The following is an 18,803-nucleotide window of genomic DNA, read 5'->3' as shown; positions in this document are numbered from 1 at the left end:
GAAACCTACTTTTGCCTCTGTGGGACCCTCCGCCCTTTGGCCCCCTCTCAGTCCCTCACAAGGTCAGGCTGCCGTAGATTCTTCACCCCGCATTCGAAGAACGATGGACAAGACAGGGCGGGTTGGGGAGAGGAAGAAGAGCATCAGCATCGGCGGGGGAGGTGGGGAGTTCGAGATCACCCTGTGACGTCGCCTCAGGGATCAGGCCTCGGCCCTAGCCCCCCACTCTGCCACCTGTCTGCTCTGTGACCTTGGACAAGTCACTTCACTTATCTGTCCTCAGTTAACCTGTTCTGGAAAATGGGGATTGAGACTGTGAGCCCCACGTGGGACAGGGACTGTGTCCAAATCGATTTGCTTGTATCCACCCCAGTGCTTAGTACTGTACCTGGCACAAAGAAAGTGCTTAACAAATACCATAATTATCATTATTATTATTATTGTTCAAATGGTTTCCAAACAAGCTGAGACCAATGCTGGTCCTCCCTTCCCTAAACACTAGGCAGAATGTGGCCTCTTTGGGATTCAGTCTTTCCGAGGCCTTTGACACATCTTGCAAACCCTCAGTGACCCTCCCCACCTGAGAGAAGCAGTTTCCATCCCAGTGAGAAGCAGTGTGGCCTAGTGCACGGACCATCGATCTGCGAGTCTGAAGGACCTGGGTTCTAATTTTGGCTCTTCCACCTGTCTGCTGTGTGACCTTGGGCAAGTCACTTCACTTCTCTGGTCCTCAGTTACCTCAGCTGTAAAATGGGATTAAGACCGTGAACCCCATGTGAGACAGGGATTGTGGCCAACTGATTACCTCGTTTCTACCTCAGCTCTTAGAACAGAGCTTGGCACATAATAGGCGCCTAACAAATTCCATCATCATCATCATTTCATTTCTCTCTTAACTCATCCGTAAAATGGGGATTGAGTCTGTGAGCCCCATGTGGGACAGGGACTGTGTCCGACCCGATTTGCTGGTATTCACCCCAAGGCTTAGTATAGTGTCTGGTACATAGTAAGTGCTTTACAGATACCATAATTATTATTACTATTATTATTATGGTTGGGCAAAGGAGGAAAAGATGATCTAGAGAAATTATGTGGAAGCCAGGACCGGAGTGATTCGCTCACAGGCCAGAGGCCACTCTTATCCCATTCCCTGATATTAGCCTGGGGCACGGGGGTTGAAGAAATTGGACCAGTAAGAAATCAGGCTTTGGGTAAATAAGATTTTCTAATCAAATGAAAAATGAGTAGTTTCTGGCCTTCTGCTCTCGTCAACACCACAAGTTGCAGCATTGCTATGGTGACAGAAATATGTAGCGTCATCTACTATATACTTGCCAGTTGGTATGATGAATCTGTGGGAGAATTGGTTTTCAAAACCTACCTGCTATATTTCAAAAATCTATCTGCTATCAAGAATGATACCAAACGTTCGGTAGAGTGCCAAGCGCTCAGTACAGTTCTCTGCACACAGATGCTCACTAAATAATGCTACTACTACTAATAATAATGGCATTTGTTAAGCAGCGTGGCTCAGTGGAAAGAGCACGGGCTTTGGAGTCAGAGGTCATGGGTTCGAATCCCGGCTCGGCCACTTGTCAGCTGTGTGACTGTGGGCAAGTCACTTCACTGCTCTGCGCCTCAGTCACCTCATCTGTAAAATGGGGATTAAGACCGTGAGCCCCACGTGGGACAACCTGATTCCCCTGTGTCTACCCCAGCGCTTAGAACAGTGCTCTGCACATAGTAAGGGCTTAACAAATACCAACGTTATTATCATTATTAAGCACTCACTATGTGCCAGGCACTGTACTAAGCGCTGGGGTGGATACCAGCAAATCTGTTTAGACACAGTTCCCTGATCCACCTGGGGCTCACACTCACAATCTCCATTTGTTCAGAAGAGGTCACTGAGGCACCGAGAAATGGAGTGACTTGCCCAGGGCTTTAAAGCAGACAAGAGGCGGAGCCGGGATTAAAACCCATGACATTCTGACTCCCAGGCCCGTGCTCTATCCACTGTGCCATGCTGCTGATTGATTGATTGCATCACCTGTAATGAGAAGCACACATTTCATAGTATGTTTCACCTCGCTGAAAGACTTGCATTTCCACCAGGGTATTAGATCCACATGAGTGGTGAACGTGTGTCTTGCTTCCGATGTACTTTCCCAGTCGCTTAGTACAGTGCACGGCATTCTTTGGATGCTCAATAAATACCACGGATTGCAGGTCCAAAATGAGAATTTCCATTTCCCTCCGAGGACATGGTCTTGTGGAACTTATGCCTTGCTTCCTCCTATCTAATTTATTATTTATTTTAATGACTGACTCCTCCACTAGGTTGTAAGCCCTCTGAAGGCAAGGTAATAATAATAATAATGATAATGGTGGCATTTGTTAAGCGCTTACTATGTGCAGAGCACTGTTCTAAGCGCTAGAGTAGATAGAGGGTGATCAGGTTGTCCCTCGTGAGGCTCACAGTTAATCCCCATTTTACAGATGAGGTAACTGAGGCACAGAGAAGCAAAGTGACTTGCCCACAGTCACACAGCTGAAAGAGGCAGAGCCGGGAGTCGAACCCATGACCTCTGACACCCAAGCCCGGGCTCTTTCCACTGTGCGCGTCTACCAAAGCTACTGTACTTTCCCAACCACTTAGTACGGTGCTCTGCACACAGTAGGCGCTAGCTCCCCCATCGGAATGTAAGGTCCGTGAGGGGCAGGGAAAGCATCTACTAACTTTTCCTTCCCCGGCTCAAAGGCCTTCCCCGAATAAGCTTCCATTTCCTCTTCTCCCACTCCTTTCTGCGTCACCCTTGCATTTGAATTTGCACCTGTCAGATGACTCTTCCTCAGTCCCACAACACTATGCATTTAATCATAAGTTATTCATTCATATCACTCCCTGTCTTCACTCCGCTCCTCTGCCGCTAACCTCCTCAACGGGCCTCGTTCTCGCCTGTACCACCGTCGACCCGTGGCCCGCGTCCTACCTCTGGGCTGGAACGCCCTCCTTCCTCAGATCTGCCAAATAATCACACTTGCCCCCTTCAAAGCCCTACTGAAGGCTCACCTCCTGCCAGAGACCTTCCCAGACTAAGCTCCCCTTTTCCTCAGCTTCCCCTCTCCTCCCCATCAGCCCACGTCGCTCCCTTTGCTTTACCTCCTTCCTCCCCCTACAGTACTTCCGTAAATATGTACCTATCTATGATTCTATTTATTTATATAGATGCCTGTTTACTTGTTTTGATTTCTGTCTCCCCTCTTCTAGACTGTAAGTCCGGTGTGGGCAGGGATTGTCTCTCTTTATTGCTGAACTGTACTTTCCAAGCACTCAGCACAGTGCTCTGCATACAGTAAGCGCTCCATAAATTAATGAATTTTAAAAACACAACCTGTGGGGAATTATCTCTGTGGGATTTCTGTTAGGGGAAATCATAGTTCATTCTTAATTGTGGTAGTTACTGAGAGCCAAATACAGGCTAATGCATTGGAGTCAGTGAAAAGATGATCAGATAGCATTTAGCCCCTCTTTCACATGGAGATCAATAATCTGCTGGAATTCTTGGTAATAATCAATAGTTATATAGGTAAAGAAGGACCAGATACATTTATACATTCAAAAGAAACTTTAGGGAAGTAGTATGACCTAGTGGAAAGAGCCCAAACCGGGAAGGCAGAGGCCCTGGATTCTAATTTCAGCTTTGCCACTTAATAATAATGATAATAATAATAATAATAATAATAAATCTAGTATTTTTTAAGCCAAGCACTGTTCTAAACGCTGTGGTAGATACAATGTAAGCAGGTTGTCCCACGTGGGGCTCACAGTCTTCATCCCCATTTTACAGATGAAGTAACTGAGGCATAGAGAAGTCAAGTGACTTGCCCATCGTCACACAGCAGACAAGTGGCGGAGCTGGGATTAGAACCCTTGACCTCTGACTCCCAAGCCCCGGCTCTTTCCACCGAGCCATGCTGCTTCTTTCTGAGACTTCCCTGAGTGTGACCTTGGGCAAGTCACTTCACTTCTCTGGGCCTCAGTATCCTCACCATAAGTGAGGTATGAAAATGAAAAGGAAGAACTTTTCTAATGAACCCCTTGGGTGATCTTCAAGGGGTATTATCCAGGGAAAGCTGGATCTCATCCTCATTTCCTCACTTCGGGGCATCTAGATAGTGAGCTCTTCCGCTAGACTCTAAGCTCCTTGAGGATGGAGTTATGTCTTCCATCTCTACTGTACCTCACTTTCCCAAGCGCTTAGTCCAGTTCCCTGCACGCGATAAGCGCTCAAAAAATACCACAGAACTTGGCCTGGCTCCCTCTTAGACCAAGATAGACAGTAGCCAGGCTACATCCCACTACTAAGCTGAAAAAATCCCTTCCTTTGCATCTTAGGACATTATTTTATGGATCTATTTTATGCTGGCTTTTTCACTCTGCTTCAAGGTGTTTGAGGCAGAAAGAACAGTTGGTTTAGTGACTCAGTATTTCTAATTCCACCCCTTAGTCTCCAACCGTGATAGTGATTTGTCTTACACTGCGGGAAGGTCCCAGATTGCTAATCGACCATCTCTGTTGTTTCCAAGCAGAGGAGAGAGTGGAGTCCAGGTTTCTAGAGAGGTTAGCATTTCCCAGACTATGTTTAAAATGAGCAAATATCTTTGGAGGAAGAGAGACCCAGTCTTAGTAGTTGAAACTCAAAAGGGCCACTCTCTGGGGAATTATGGGTCAGAGCAGATTCAAGAAGTTAATCCGCAGAAAGGGTGGAGCACCGTGGCCCAATGATAAGAGCACAGGCCCGGGAGTTAGAGGATCTGGGTTCTAATCCTGGCTCCGCCACTTGTCTGCTACAGGACCTTGAACAAGTCACAAAACATCTCCGTGCCTCAGTTTCCTCTTTAATAAAAAGATTAACTCTGACTCCTTCCTACTTAGACCGTGAGTCCCTGTGGGACAGGGTCTGTGTCCAACCTGAGTATCTTCTATCTAGCCCAGAGCTTAATACAGTGCTTGGCACATAGTGAGCACTTAACAAATACTATCATTATTATTATTAATAAAAGCTTAACAAATTGGACAGGTACAGAGACATTCTTCTGCCTAGTTTTCTTTCTGTACATAATTCCCCAACCAACCCAGCCATTTACAAACTTATCTACACCCTCCTTACCACTTACATATATATGTTTTGCTCTGTATATTAGTTTTGCCCCCTGAAGTTGTGAATATTTTCACGTTTGACTCCCCACTTCAGAGTGTGAACACTTTGTGGGAGGGAAATGTGGCATTTCAATCTGCCCTTCCCAAGCACTAGTACAGTGCACTTTCACCAAACAGGCACTCAGTAAGTACTACGACTAGGAATGGGAAAGGAAGAGAGAAGAAAGCACATTAGGCGCCATTCCCTTGCTGTTCTGCCCTCAGATCTCAAGAACTGTAACCAGACAGCAGGAGAAGGGATTTTCATTTCTACCAAAATATTCCACTGCCTCAAGTCAGTTTGGCTGAGTCCCTGGAGAATTTTAGTTTGAGGTTTGGATTCACCCCAAGGCCCATGAAAAGATTCCTCGGTCACCAGGGTCAGGTTTTAATTTGGCCTCACCAAATGACCCGAGACCCGAGACCCGAGAATCACACAAAAGGATCATTTCATCCCCAACACAACCAAGCGGAAACATGAACCTCACGGGTTCTGGTGATATTTGTTCAGACAGAAGCAGTGGGTTCCTATCTCAATGGCCCAAAACACTCCCTAAGGAGATGCAAGGCCTATTTTGAAAGAAGGTCTTCCAATCCTGGAAATACGTCGGTTTTTAATCACCTTCAACGTTTTTTTTGGTGTCCCGCGAGAACCTAGGCTCATTTGCACCTGGACCCACCCCTGTCAGCAGGAGCTAATCAGGTATTTCATAGTTTATCAGGGACTACCAGATCGCGACTGGATTTTCTTTGAGCATTTGGCCCCGGGGGATATTGGGGTTGGGGGCGGGGGAGTTAGAGAAACAAATCAGTCTTTGGTAAGGAGTTCCCAAGACCCACAAATGCTCGGGAGACCTCAAAGACAGATGCAATAACCTACCCAGGCGCTCACGCATCGGCCACAGGTGGTGATCTTGAAATCCCCATAGAGATCTTTGATGGCACCGGTTGTGAAGAATCCTTCCACCATCAGCAAGATGCCGTACACAAAGAACGCCGCCGCTACACCGTAGATCACGTATTTGAAGATGTCGATCCTGCAAGGGAAAAGCCAAAGTCGAGTCATCTCGAGAACGATGTAATGCCGCTTCCGAAAGATCAAAACTTTGGCATTCCGAAGTTTGGCTGGAGTGAAAACTGGACATCGATCGACGCTTCGTCATCGGGGCCGAATTTCAAACGTTTCAGCTGATGTTGGCACGTAAATCTTGAGGTGATTCTTTCGGGATTTGATGACTAGAAAATATAGGCTTAGAATATGCGCTAATCAATCTCGACTCATCTTTATAACGATGGTATTTGTTAAGTGCTTAGTATGTGCCAAGCACTATTCTAAGCACTTGGGTAGATACAAGTTAATCAGTCCCTGTCCCACATGGGGCTCACGCTCTTCATCCCGATTTTACAGATGAGGTAAGTGAGGCACAGAGAAGTGAAGGGACTTGCCCACCGTCACACAGCAGACATGTGGCGGAGCCAAGATTAGAACCCATGTCCTTCTGACTGCCAGGCCCATGCTCTATCTACTAAGCCGCACTAGTTCCAAAGGGTTTTGGAACTAAGTCTCTTCATATAGTGTCTAGTAAAATTCCTTTGACGCTGAATAACAAAAAACACACTTAAAATGTATGCACATTTATGCTTATATATTATACAATGTATACATATACATCCACTTATGCAGAACACGAACATATGTATCAGCGTAGTCTGGTGGCAAGAGCACGGGCTTGGGAGTCAGAGGACATGGATTCTAATCCCGACTCCGGTACTTGTCTGCTGTGTCACCTGGGCCAGCCACTTCACTTCTCTGTGACTCAGTTACCTCATCTGGAAAATGGGGATTAAGACTGTGAGCCCCACGTGGAACAATCTGATTACCTTGTATCTATATCAGAGCTTAGAACAGTGCTTGGCACATAGTAAGCGTTTAACAAATACCACGGTTATTAATTATTTTCATGATTATCTATGAACACACATATATGTCTTTATATAAATGTATGTGCATCCCTCTCTTTCCCCATATCTATCTATCTACACAGAATTTTGAAATACCTGTAATTTCTAAAGGAAAAAATACATTTTAGGAAGTGGCTAGACATCATCACTTTCCTTGAAATTGTAATCAAAATAATTTGTCAAAACTTCAAATAATGATGCACTGTACAAGTGTCTATATTTCCTAAGCAGGTCTAATCAGCTATAATGCCAAAGGCAATCTCATCACCTCCTCACTCTTGTGATTGTTTTTCTAGCTTTTTCTGTCAGAATCTAAAATGGAGAGCAATTGAAATTGCCCCCCAGACTATTTGCTGAACAAAGTTTCATTTTTCAAGAGGATTCCATAATGGAATTTGGAAGAAATTGTAGAAAACAACGTGCTTCCATCTCACAGAAATATCAGCAGCAATGGCCACAAAATATATAAAGGAATAATATCTACCTATTCTACTGAACTCTCCCAAGTGCTTGGTACAGTGCTCTGCACATAGTAAGTCCTCAGTGAATAGCACTGACTGACTAATATCCCATTTCCTGTCCCAATTTTTCTCAAATAAATCCGTACTCTACAACACAGGTTTCACCTGACATCTGAATCGGGGATGCAAGATGAAAAATGGCCGAATCATTTGTTAAAATTCCCTGTCAGTCTTGTAACAGTGTTTTCATACCCAACAAATGTTCTTACGCCTCAGCGATAGGAGTGTTATCTTCACACTTGGACATTTATTGTGGTAGAGTTGGCTTCTTTTTTATCTTTACATTACTTGCATCCCAGACTGTACCTATAAACGATACCCTCTAGACAGTAGGTTCTTTGTAAACCTGTGGTGTGCAGGGATTCTCTCTCTTCATTGCTGTATTGCACTTTCAAAGTGTTCTGCACACAGCAAGCGCTCAGTAAATATGACTGAATGAATTGAACTCGTACTCTCCCAAGAGCTTACTACAGTCCTCTGCTCTACAGTGCTCAGATTGGAGTTATCATTGCATACATTCGATACCGTCTAGACTGCAAGCTATTTGTGGGCGGGAATCATACCTGTCAACTACTCTTCCAAGCGCTTAGTACAGTGTTCTGCACACAGTAAGCGCTCAGTAAATGTCAGTGATTATTAGGCCAGTGCTGCTCAGAAGGAGAGAGTGCTATGGCTTTTCCTAGTATGGTTCAAACTGAAAATGCTGACTGATTCTATCAAGTCTTGCTTTTCAGGAGCTCCATTTCCTTTTATTGGTATTGCTAATAATAATAGTGGCATTTGTTCTGTGCTTTTTGTATACTATATATGTATATAGCGGATTGTATGTATATGTATACATATTATACATCAAGCACTTTACTGAATAAAACATATGACTGCAAAATATTCCCGTTTCTATTGGCACATTGGCTTTATCGTTTGGCAAACGTGAACTTGGAAATATGGTCTAGTAAAACTTCAGGAGGTGGCCTACCTTCAATATCTTAATCCATAATCTTTTCCCCCCCGAGGCTGAAGGGAATGAACTTTCAGCTCCATTTCAAAAACAGCCATTCTCCATTGGCCCACAGAAAAACGCCAGTTCCAATCTACCTCCTGTGCCCTTGTTCTGAACAGGGGTGGGAGGTTAGGGGGGAGGGAGAAAGCGGGTGAAGAATGGGTCAACATCTTTCTCTTCATTTCCCTCACAAGTTTCCTTGGGATCAGACTGGCCCAGGAGATATGGGTGGGGCCAAAGTGAGCCCCATGAGGGACAGTGTCCAATCAGCTTATCATACCTACCCCAGCGCTTAGAGCCGTGCTCGGCACATAGTAAGCGCCTAACGAATACCATCATCATCATCAGTAGTATTATCCTCTACCTACGCCAGTTCTGAGCACAGTTATCGGAAACCAGGAAGTGCTCAGTGAATACTGCCATTATTAAGGGTGGTTTCAGAACTCTGACCAAGAGTCATGGCCGCCACCTCCACCAGGAGTGGAGTGGCCCCCGCTGGCCCTTGGGGACGTTGGTCAAAGGAACCCGTGTGATAACACAAGTCCTGCGACGGGCACATACTGTGGGCTAGTGGAAAGAGGACAGGCCTGACAGTCAGAGATTCTGGTTTCTGAGAGACAGTGGCTCGGGCACTACTCTGCTGTGGGACCTGGGGCAAATCATTTCGCTTCTCTGTGCCTCAGTTCCCCCATCTGCAAAACGGGGATTCAATCCCTGTTTCCTTCCTCCTTATGAGCCCCAAGTGGGACTTTGAATATCCTATATCTACACCAGCCCCAGTACAGTGCTTGGCATATAGGAAGTGCTTTACCAAATACCACTAGAATTAATAGTAGAGACTTTGGTATTATTAGTATCATAATGATGTCAAATCAATCAAACAATCAATGGTATAGATTGGGAAGCCAAGGGAAGTGTCATGGCTTAGGGGATAAAGCATGGGTCTGGAAATCTTTCAATCCCGGCTCTACCACTTGTCAGTTGGTCACCTTGGGCGAATCACTTCACTTTTCTGTTCCTCAGTTATCTGTAAAATGGGATTAAGACTAAGATTACATCCCCAGGTGGGACAGGGACTGCGTCCAACATGTTTAGCTTGCATCTACGCCCACGCTTAGAACAGTGCTTGAAACACAGTAATCACTGTAAGAATACCTTCATCATCACAAACTGAGTGCTTACCGAGTATAGAGCACTGTGGACAGGGAATGTGTCTATCGTTATATCCCACTCTCCCAAGCACTGAATTCAGCGTTCTGCATACAGTAAGCAATATGTAAGAACACAATAAGTACTATTGAATGAATAATCGCTTAACATCACTTGATCCATTTTGCTGAAGTTCATCCAGAACGCCCTGGATGCAGAGTATTTCTCCAGGGGGTCACCGAGCTCCCTACTTATTCCAGGGATACTAAAGTTCCCTCCCAGGTCCCTCTCGACACAGGCACCGCTTCCGAGCCGCAGAACTCGACAGGAGCCCCGGAAGAGGGAGACCGGGCAAGAGCGTTAAAAATCCGACAAAGACTCTCGATGATAATAACAATGATAATGACTGTGGTATTTGTTAAACACTTTCTATGAGCAAGGCACTGTACTAAATGCCGGGATGGATACAACAAGCAGATCGGATTGGACACAGTCCCTGTCCCACGTAGGGCTCAGAGTCTCAATCCCCATTTTCCAGATGAGGTACCTGAGGTATGGAGAAGTGAAGTGACTTGCCCAAGGTTACACAACAGACAAGTGGTGGAGCTGGACTGCCATATCAATCCTGGACAGGCGACAGGGGACAGACGACAGACCAGTAGGAAAGCAGACAAATGTCCACTCTGAATGGGAGAGTCAGGACGGGTGGAGGCTAAGGGGGGATGTTGTAATTTCTCGACTTTTATGAGGTAGTTCTTGCTGCCGACGAGAGGTACTGTTGAATTCTGGGAGAAGACGAACAAGAAGAAGGAAGGCCAACGGGTTTTCGGAACATCCACACTACAAGCCTCACAGTGTTTCGGGAATCTAAACTGCACGGAATATGCTCCAACCAGGGGGTGAAATCTAAGCCTCTAAGGACAGTAGGAGCAACTGGGAATAAATGGAAGCCGGTGACGGGGTTAGCCAGAAGCACCCGATTTCAGACACATGCAGGTCTTTCTAAATGTCGCCAAAGGCAAGACAATAAAAATGGGGTTTCCCTGGTGGACTCAATGCTTACAGCCCCAAGCTTTGGGAAAGGAATCTGAAAAGTGATATTAGTCATTCATTCCATCGTATTTATTGAGCGCTTACTGTATGCAGAACACTGTTCTAAGTGTTTGGAAAGCATAATTCAGCAACCAAGAGGGACAATCCCTGCCCACAACGGGCTCACAGCCTAGAAGCGGGGAGACAGACTTCAAAACAAGTAAACAGATCCCCACATTCTCCCCCAACATGGGAAATGTTAAACTGGATTTTTCCATTCCCAATTCCTTGGACTCGAGTTGGCTCGCCCGCCTTACCCAGCCCACACTAGGCCAGAGGTCCCTGGGCAAACATAACAGCCTCGGATTTAGCTTTCACTCAATAGAACAATTTCTCCAGTACATTAGACACAACCAGGCTCTTTCCCTACGCCTTTTTTCTCCTGACACAAATGTCTGTTCCTTTTTCAACAATAACTAATTGGCCTGAAAAGCGATTTGAGATTCATCTGCCTCCCCCTTCCCTCCGCTGGATCTAATCATAGCTTTCCTGTGTCCAATTCTCCACCTCGTCCAGCCCCACAAATGCTTGAGTGTGGGGGAGGAAGAAGAGGAGTTAAAAAAAAAAAAAACCCACAGATCTGTGATTTGCTATAATAAAGGTTCATTTGGACAAAGATTTTCCCTTCATGGGTAAGCTCCTTGAAGGTATGAATCATCTCTAGAAATTTTATGCATTAAATCATATTTAGTGAGTGATTACTGTGTGCAGAGCATTTTACTAAGCACTCGGGAGAGCACAATACCACAGTAAACAGACACATTCCCTGCCTATAATTGGTTTACAGTCTAGGGGGCCAGGGGTGGTAATAACTACAGTAACTGTGGAATTTGTTAAGCAGTTAGTGGATGACAAGTACCGTACTAGGCACTGGGGTAGAAACATATAGTCAGGTCGGATAGATTTTCTATTCTACGTGGGGTTCACCGGCTAAGGGGGACAGATAACAGATTGGGGAAGCAGCATGGCTCAGTGGAAAGAGCCTGGGCTTCGGAGTCAGAGGTCACGGGTTCGACTCCCGGCTCTGCCACTTGTCAGCTGTGTGACTGTGGGCGAGTCACTTCACTTCTCTGGGCCTCAGTGACCTCATCTGTAAAATGGAGATTAACTGTGAGCCTCACATGGGACAACCTGATTACCCTGTATCTACCCTAGCATTTAGAACAGTGCCCTGCACATAGTAAGCGCTTAACAAATACCAACATCATAACAAGTATTTAATTCCCATTTTACAGATGATACTGAGGGACAGAGTTGTACTTTGCAAATGCCACCCCTATTATAATCCATTAATGGAGGGTAATTATTGAGTGCTTACTGTGTGCAGAGCACTGTACTAAGGTCTTGATAATAACAATAATAATAATAATAATAGTGGTATTTGTTAAGCACTTACTGTATGCCAAGCACTGTTCTAAGCATTGGTGTAGATTCAAGGTAATCAGGTTGTCCCACATGGGGCTCACAGTCTTAATCCCCATTTTACAGAATAGGCAACTGAGACACAGAGAAGTTTAGTGACTTGCCCAAGGTCACACAACAGACAAGTGGCGGAGACGGGATTAGAAACCATGACCTCTGACTCCCAAGCCCGGGCTCTTTCCGCTAAGCCACGCTGCTTCTACTGCTTGGGAGAGTACAATACAACAGAGTTGGTAGACACATTCTCTGTCAACAAAGTGCTGCCCAGAGAGAAGCAATGAAAAGAGGATGGGCTTGGGAGTCCGAGGATCTGGGTTCTAATCCTGACTCCACCTCATCTGCTGTGTGACCTCCGGCAAGACACTTAACTTCTCTGTGTCTCAGTTACTTCATTTGTAAAATGGGGATTAAATCCTCCTCTCCTTTATTTAGACCGTGAGCTCGGACGGGGCAGGGACTGTCCAATTTAACTGTCTCCTACCTAACCCAATGTTTAGTACAGGGCTGGCACATAGTAAACATTTAACGAGTATCATTAAAGAAAGAGCTTACAGTCTATTATAACTTGGGTCTACTGACTCCCCATTCCATGCCCTTCCCCTTCTCTAAATTGGGTGAAAATTGGGAGATTTCCAATTGGGGATGGCCAGGTTTCTAATAATAATAATAATAATGATGGCATCTGTTAAGGGTTTATTATGTGCAAAGCATTGTTCTAAGCACTGGGGTAGATACAAGGTTATCAGGGTGTCCCACGTAGGGCTCGCAGACATCATTCCCATTTTACAGATGAGGGAACTGAGGCCCAGAGAAGTTAAGGGACTTGCCCAAAGTCACACAGCTGACAAGTGACAGAAGCGGGATCTGAAACCCCAACCTCTGACTCACAAGCCCAGGATCTTTCTACTAAGTCACGTTCTAGTTCCCAGTTACCACGAGGATGATGAGGACTTTGAGATGGAACTGTATCAAGGAACAGCTGGTGCCAGTGGGCTCAAATTTTGGGCAGTTAAGTGATCCAGGTACAGGAGAGTTGAGCTTTGATGGTTCTGATGGTGAGACGGCATCCGTGGGAGATCAAAAATCTCTCATACATCCATGCGTGTCTCTGGACCTGAGACATTTGGGATAAACAAAGGTCCGACACAGATAGTTAGGAGGATAAGGGGATATTCCAGGCCGTGGGTGGAAATCTGAGGACCAGTTGGCCCCAGACACGAGATTTTTCCATTAAAGCAGCTTTGTAGTTCTTTAGAAAGCTCAGCGCTCTGGCCAAGGAAAGAGATTTTTATTTAATTAAAATGCATGGAGGCTACAAATTCTTAATTATGATGAACAGGAACAATAATCCCTTTGGATTTACCATCTAACACTTGACTCGTACTTCCCAGCCGCTCCTGCTAATGACGGATTTTTTGAAGCGATTTCTGCTCAAATAAGGGATACTGTTTGAATTCTGGAACGAACCAACCTGGAGAGTGAACTACTCTATGATATTACCATTGGATTAAATTTGCAATAACCAACAATATTGCATAAATGGCCTTCATAAGCCATTTGAATTTCAGGGAATTCCCAGTTATACTTTTCAGTGTCATCAAGAGGGCTAATATGGGTTATTGACCAGACTATATTTTGAAAATAATTATCCTGATTGCAAATCCTTTGTAATGCCCGTTTTGATCCAAAGATAACGTGGATAACCCCTCAGCAGTCAGAATTGAAGGAGCATAAGATGAAGAGAGGAAGTCAAGACTGTGAACTGTGTGGGTCAGAGACTGTGTCCAACCTGATTACCTTATATCTACCCTGGTGCTTAGTATAGTGCCTGGCACATAGTAAGCACTTAATACCACAGTTAGCATTATTATTGTTATTAGGGTTTAACCACTGTCAACATTTACTGCATGGTCCAGGGGTGGATACCATTAGCAAAATTAAATATAGAATTGAAATTCCCGGGGTGTGAATCGGGCAGAGGAGTAGGGGGGCTGGGCTATGGTTTAACCTCTCCAAATTAATCAATCATATATTTACTAAGAGTAAAGAGTAATCAATCATATATTTACTCTGTGCAGGACACTGTACTAAGCATGGTGTGCAGGAATGGGAGTCAGAAGATCGTGGGTGCTAATCCTGGCTCTGCCACTTGTCTGCTGTGTGACCTAGGACAAGTCACTTCACTTCTCTGTGCCTCAGTTCCCTCATCTGGAAAATGGGGACTGAGATTGTGAGCCCCCAATGGGACAGGGACTGTGTCCAACCCGATTTGCTTAGTGGATCCACCCAAGCGTTTAGTACAGTGCCCGGCACATAGTAAGTGCTTAACAAATACCATTATATTATTATTGTTATTATTATTCATTCATTCAATCATATTTATTCAGCACTGACTGTATGCAAAGCACTGAACTAAGTGCTTGGGAGAGGACAATATAAGAATATCACACATTCTCTGCCCACAGTGAACTTACAGTCTAGAGGGAGAGACGGACATTAATATAAATAAATGACAGATATGTACACAAGTGGTATGGGGTTGGGAGGGGGGAATGAATAAAAGGAGCAAGTCAGGGTGATGCAGAAGGGAGAGGGAGAAGAGGAATCATTTTCCTTCAAAACTTTTCAGACGGTTTCCCTACTCTGTAAGAAAGCAGCGTGGCTCAGTGGAAAGAGCCCGGACTTGGGAGTCAGAGGTCACGGGTTCGACTCCCTGCTCTGCCACTTGTCAGCTGTGTGACTGTGGGCGAGTCACTTCACTTCTCTGTGCCTCAGTTCCCTCATCTGTAAAATGGGGATTGGGAATGGGGATTGAGCCTCACGTGGGACAACCTGATTACCCTGTATCTACCCCAGCGCTTAGAACAGTGCTCTGCACATAGTAAGCACTTAACAAATACCAAAAAAAAAAAGAAAGAAGCTCCAGTGTTGCCCATCCACCTCCGCATCGAGCAAAAACTCCTCACCGTTGGCTTTAAAGCACTAAACCAGCTTGCCCCCTCCTACCTCACCTCAATGCTCTCCTACTCCAACCCGGGCCGCACACTTGGCTCCTCTAATGCCGACCTTCTCACTGTGCCTCAATCTCGTCTATCTCACCACCGACCTCTCGCCCACATCCTACCTCTGGCCTGGAATGCCCTCCCTCCTCATATCAGAAAGATCATTGCTCTCCCCCCACCTTCAAAGCCTTACTGAAGGCCCATCTCCTCCAGGAAGCCTTTCCTGACCCCTCCCGTCCTCTTCGCCGACTCCCTTCTGGGAGCTCATACTTGCTCCTTCGTTTATCCGCCCTCCCATCCCCACAGCAAGTATGTATATATCTGTTATTTAATCATTTTTTTATCTACTTATTCATATTAATGTCTGTCTCCCCCTCTAGACTGTGAGCTCGCTGTGGGAAGGGAATTTGTTTGGTGTTATATTGCACTCTCCCAAGAGCTTAGTACAGCGCTTTGCACTCAGTAAGCGCTCAATAAATACTATAATGAATCCTAATAATAATAGGAGCCCAGCACTGAGGACCTTATGACATCGGTCTTCCCTTGTAGGCTGTAACCTCACTGGGGGAGATTATCATGTCTCTCAATTCTGTTGCACTGTACTCTTCCAAGCACTTGATACATACAGTACGTAAGTGCTCGACGAATAATATTAATAGACTGACTTATTGGCCAAGAGCTAGTACGGTACACTGTAGCCAAAGAGAGATCAATACTACCTATATATACCCACCTATATAGCTGCCAAGAAGCTTACATTTCAGGATTATATATTTTTTTGTATTCCAACCAGTGTTCGCTTGCAATATACTGCTGCTTTCCAAAACACTTTAACAAATTGGGATTTAAACTACACTCTATCATCCTCAAAAACCCTTCTGAGGGCTTGTAGAATTTATTAAACTGTTTCAGAAACGGTATGGTTTACTGGAAGGAGAAGATGCGGTCTTTAACAGATAATGAATAAATATCAAATAAACCCCTAAACAGGATTATCTATTCATCCTTAGGGTGGAGGGCGGTGTGTGACTCGGATGTCTGTTAAGGGTAGGATTGGGCCAGACTCTGCTTAGACAGACCGGGTTTCCTGGAAAGCAGTGTGAGTATTTCCAGTCTTTACTGTATATTATATAATATACTATATTATGTAATATATTACTATGTGCCAGGCACTGTACTAAGGACTGGTTAGATGCGTGTGAAATAGTTTGGATACAGTTTTTGTCCCTCATGGGGCTCACACTATAAATTAGAGGGTGAACATGAAACCTGAGGCAACTACAAGTTAAGTGACTGGTCCAAGGTCTCACAGCAGGCTGTTGGCAGAGCCGGGATTAGAATCCAGGTCCTTTGACTCCCAGGCCCAAGCTCTTACCATTAGGTCACGCTGCTTCTCCTGTTTGGTCAAGGAACGTGTCTACCAACTCTGTCAGAGTGTACTCTCAGGAGAAGCAGCGTGGCGCAGTGGAAAGAGCCCGGGCTTGGGAGTCAGAGGTCATGGGCTCGAAACCCGGCTCCTCCGCTTGTCAGCTGTGTGACTGTGGGCAAGTCACTTCACTTCTCTGGTCCTCAGTTACCTCATCTGTAAAATGGGGATAAAGACTGTGAGCCTCATGTGGGACAACCTGATTACCCTGTATCTACCCCGGCACTTAGAACAGTGCTCTGCACACAGTAAGCGTTTAACAAATACCAACATTATTATTACTCTCCCAAGAGTTTAGAACAGTGCTCTGAGCACAGTAAATATGACTGCTTGATTGATTAACTGAAGAAGGGAAGACAAGGAGTTTGAACCCTATGCCGTGGGTCTGAGGGTAGAAATGGAAGAATGGAAGTAGTTATAAGCGTATTATCAAGCTACTATCAAGTATCAAGCAATCTATCAAGTTTGGGAAGTAGAGAACAAGCAAGTGACCCATTCCCTGTCCCACAAGGTGCATCCATACTAAAGGGGAAAGCCTCTGGTTCATTTGGAGAATGAAGGCAGTGGAGGTGAAATTGTTTCTCCGGGAGATGATTTTGGAAAAAAAAAAAAAACCCTTTACAATGGACGGTGAGGTAGAGATGTCAGGCAAGAAGAAGGAATCGGAGGGTTATGGGGAGGGATGAGAGATGAGACAGGAGAGAGAGAGGAAAGAGTGGGAGAGGGTAGGGGAAAGGGAGGGAGAGAGGGAGGAAGAAAGAGAGAGGGGAGATAGAAGGATGAAGAGAGGGAGAGGAAGAGAGAGGGAGGGAAATAAGGATGGAGAGAGGAATGGAGGAAAGGGGTAGAGATGGGGAGAGAGGTAGCACCAAAGAGGTTCGACTTGTTGGCAGAGGAAGACGGGTGTCTCTCTGCCATGCCAATCTTCACTTGGCTACCTGAAAATGACCCTCCTAATTGCACCCAATGGAGTAACCATTAAGCTTCCAGAAAGAAGAATCGCAGGCTTTCCCTGTGGAAAAAGCCTGGTAGGCCTGACTGCAGAACACAGTCAGGGTACTTCCCATGGTCACAAATCTGCCTAGGCCACAAGAAAATGATTGACAACCCTAGGGCTGCCTCAAAAACAAAACCGCTCATCAGCATGGAAGCTCTGCACTGGTCCCCTCTCCCCGGCCCACGTCCTACTGCTGTCCTGGAGTGCCCTCCCTCCTCACAGCCACCAAACTAACTCTCTTCCCCTCTTCCAAGCCCTACTGAGCGCTCACCACCTCCAGGAGGCCTTCCCAGACTGAGCCCCCCCTTTCCCTCTGCTCCTCCTCCCCTCCCCATTCCCCCTTCTCCCGCCCTCCGCTCTTCTCCCTTCCCCTCCCCACAGCACTGTGCATATTTGTATATATTATTTATTACTCTATTCATTTTGTTAATGATGCGTATATATCTACGATTCTATTTATCTTGATGATATCTACGCCAGACTACTTGTTTTGTTTTGTTCTGTTTTGCTGTCTGTCTCCCCCATTTAGACCGTGAGTCCGTTATTGGGCAGGGATTGTCTCTATCTGTTGCCGAATTGCGGAGACAACACATTAATTCATTCATGAATTCATTCAATGTATTTATGAAGGCCTTCCTGTGTGCAGAGCACTGTACTAAGCACTTGAGAGGGTACAATACAATAATAAACAGACACATTCCTTGCCCACGGTTAATTTAAAAAAAATACAATTATACACATAAGTGCCGTGAGGCTGGGAGTGGGGAAGAACAGAAGGAGCAAGTCAGGGTGACGCAGAAGGGAGTGGGAGAAGAGGGAAGAGTGGGGGGCTTAGTCAAGGAAGCCCTCCTGGAGGAGATGTACCTTCCATAAGGCTTTGAAGCAGGGGTGAGTAACTGTAGGATTTGAGGAGGGAGGGCTTTCCAGGCCAGAGGCAGAATGTGTGGAGGGGGGGTTGGTGGAGAGATACGTATATTATATACGTGTATATATATATATATATATATATATATATATATATATATATAT

The 18,803-nt window shown here is 45.4% G+C and overlaps 1 protein-coding gene across 2 annotated transcripts in view; it reads right to left on the bottom strand.

Annotated features, from left to right (window-relative positions):
- GPM6A (glycoprotein M6A) overlaps positions 1-18,803 on the bottom strand; it is a 156,130-nt gene that overhangs the window by 40,344 nt on the left and 96,983 nt on the right. For both annotated transcript variants that reach the window (XM_007673014.4, XM_007673015.4), the window contains exon 3: positions 6,084-6,240. In XM_007673014.4, coding sequence (XP_007671204.2) covers positions 6,084-6,240 — 157 coding nt within the window. The remainder of the gene's footprint in view (positions 1-6,083; positions 6,241-18,803) is intronic.

The sequence above is a fragment of the Ornithorhynchus anatinus genome, chromosome 12 (genome assembly GCF_004115215.2).
Source record: "Ornithorhynchus anatinus isolate Pmale09 chromosome 12, mOrnAna1.pri.v4, whole genome shotgun sequence".
NCBI lineage: Eukaryota > Metazoa > Chordata > Mammalia > Monotremata > Ornithorhynchidae > Ornithorhynchus > Ornithorhynchus anatinus.
This window is presented reverse-complemented; position numbering and strand designations above follow the sequence as displayed.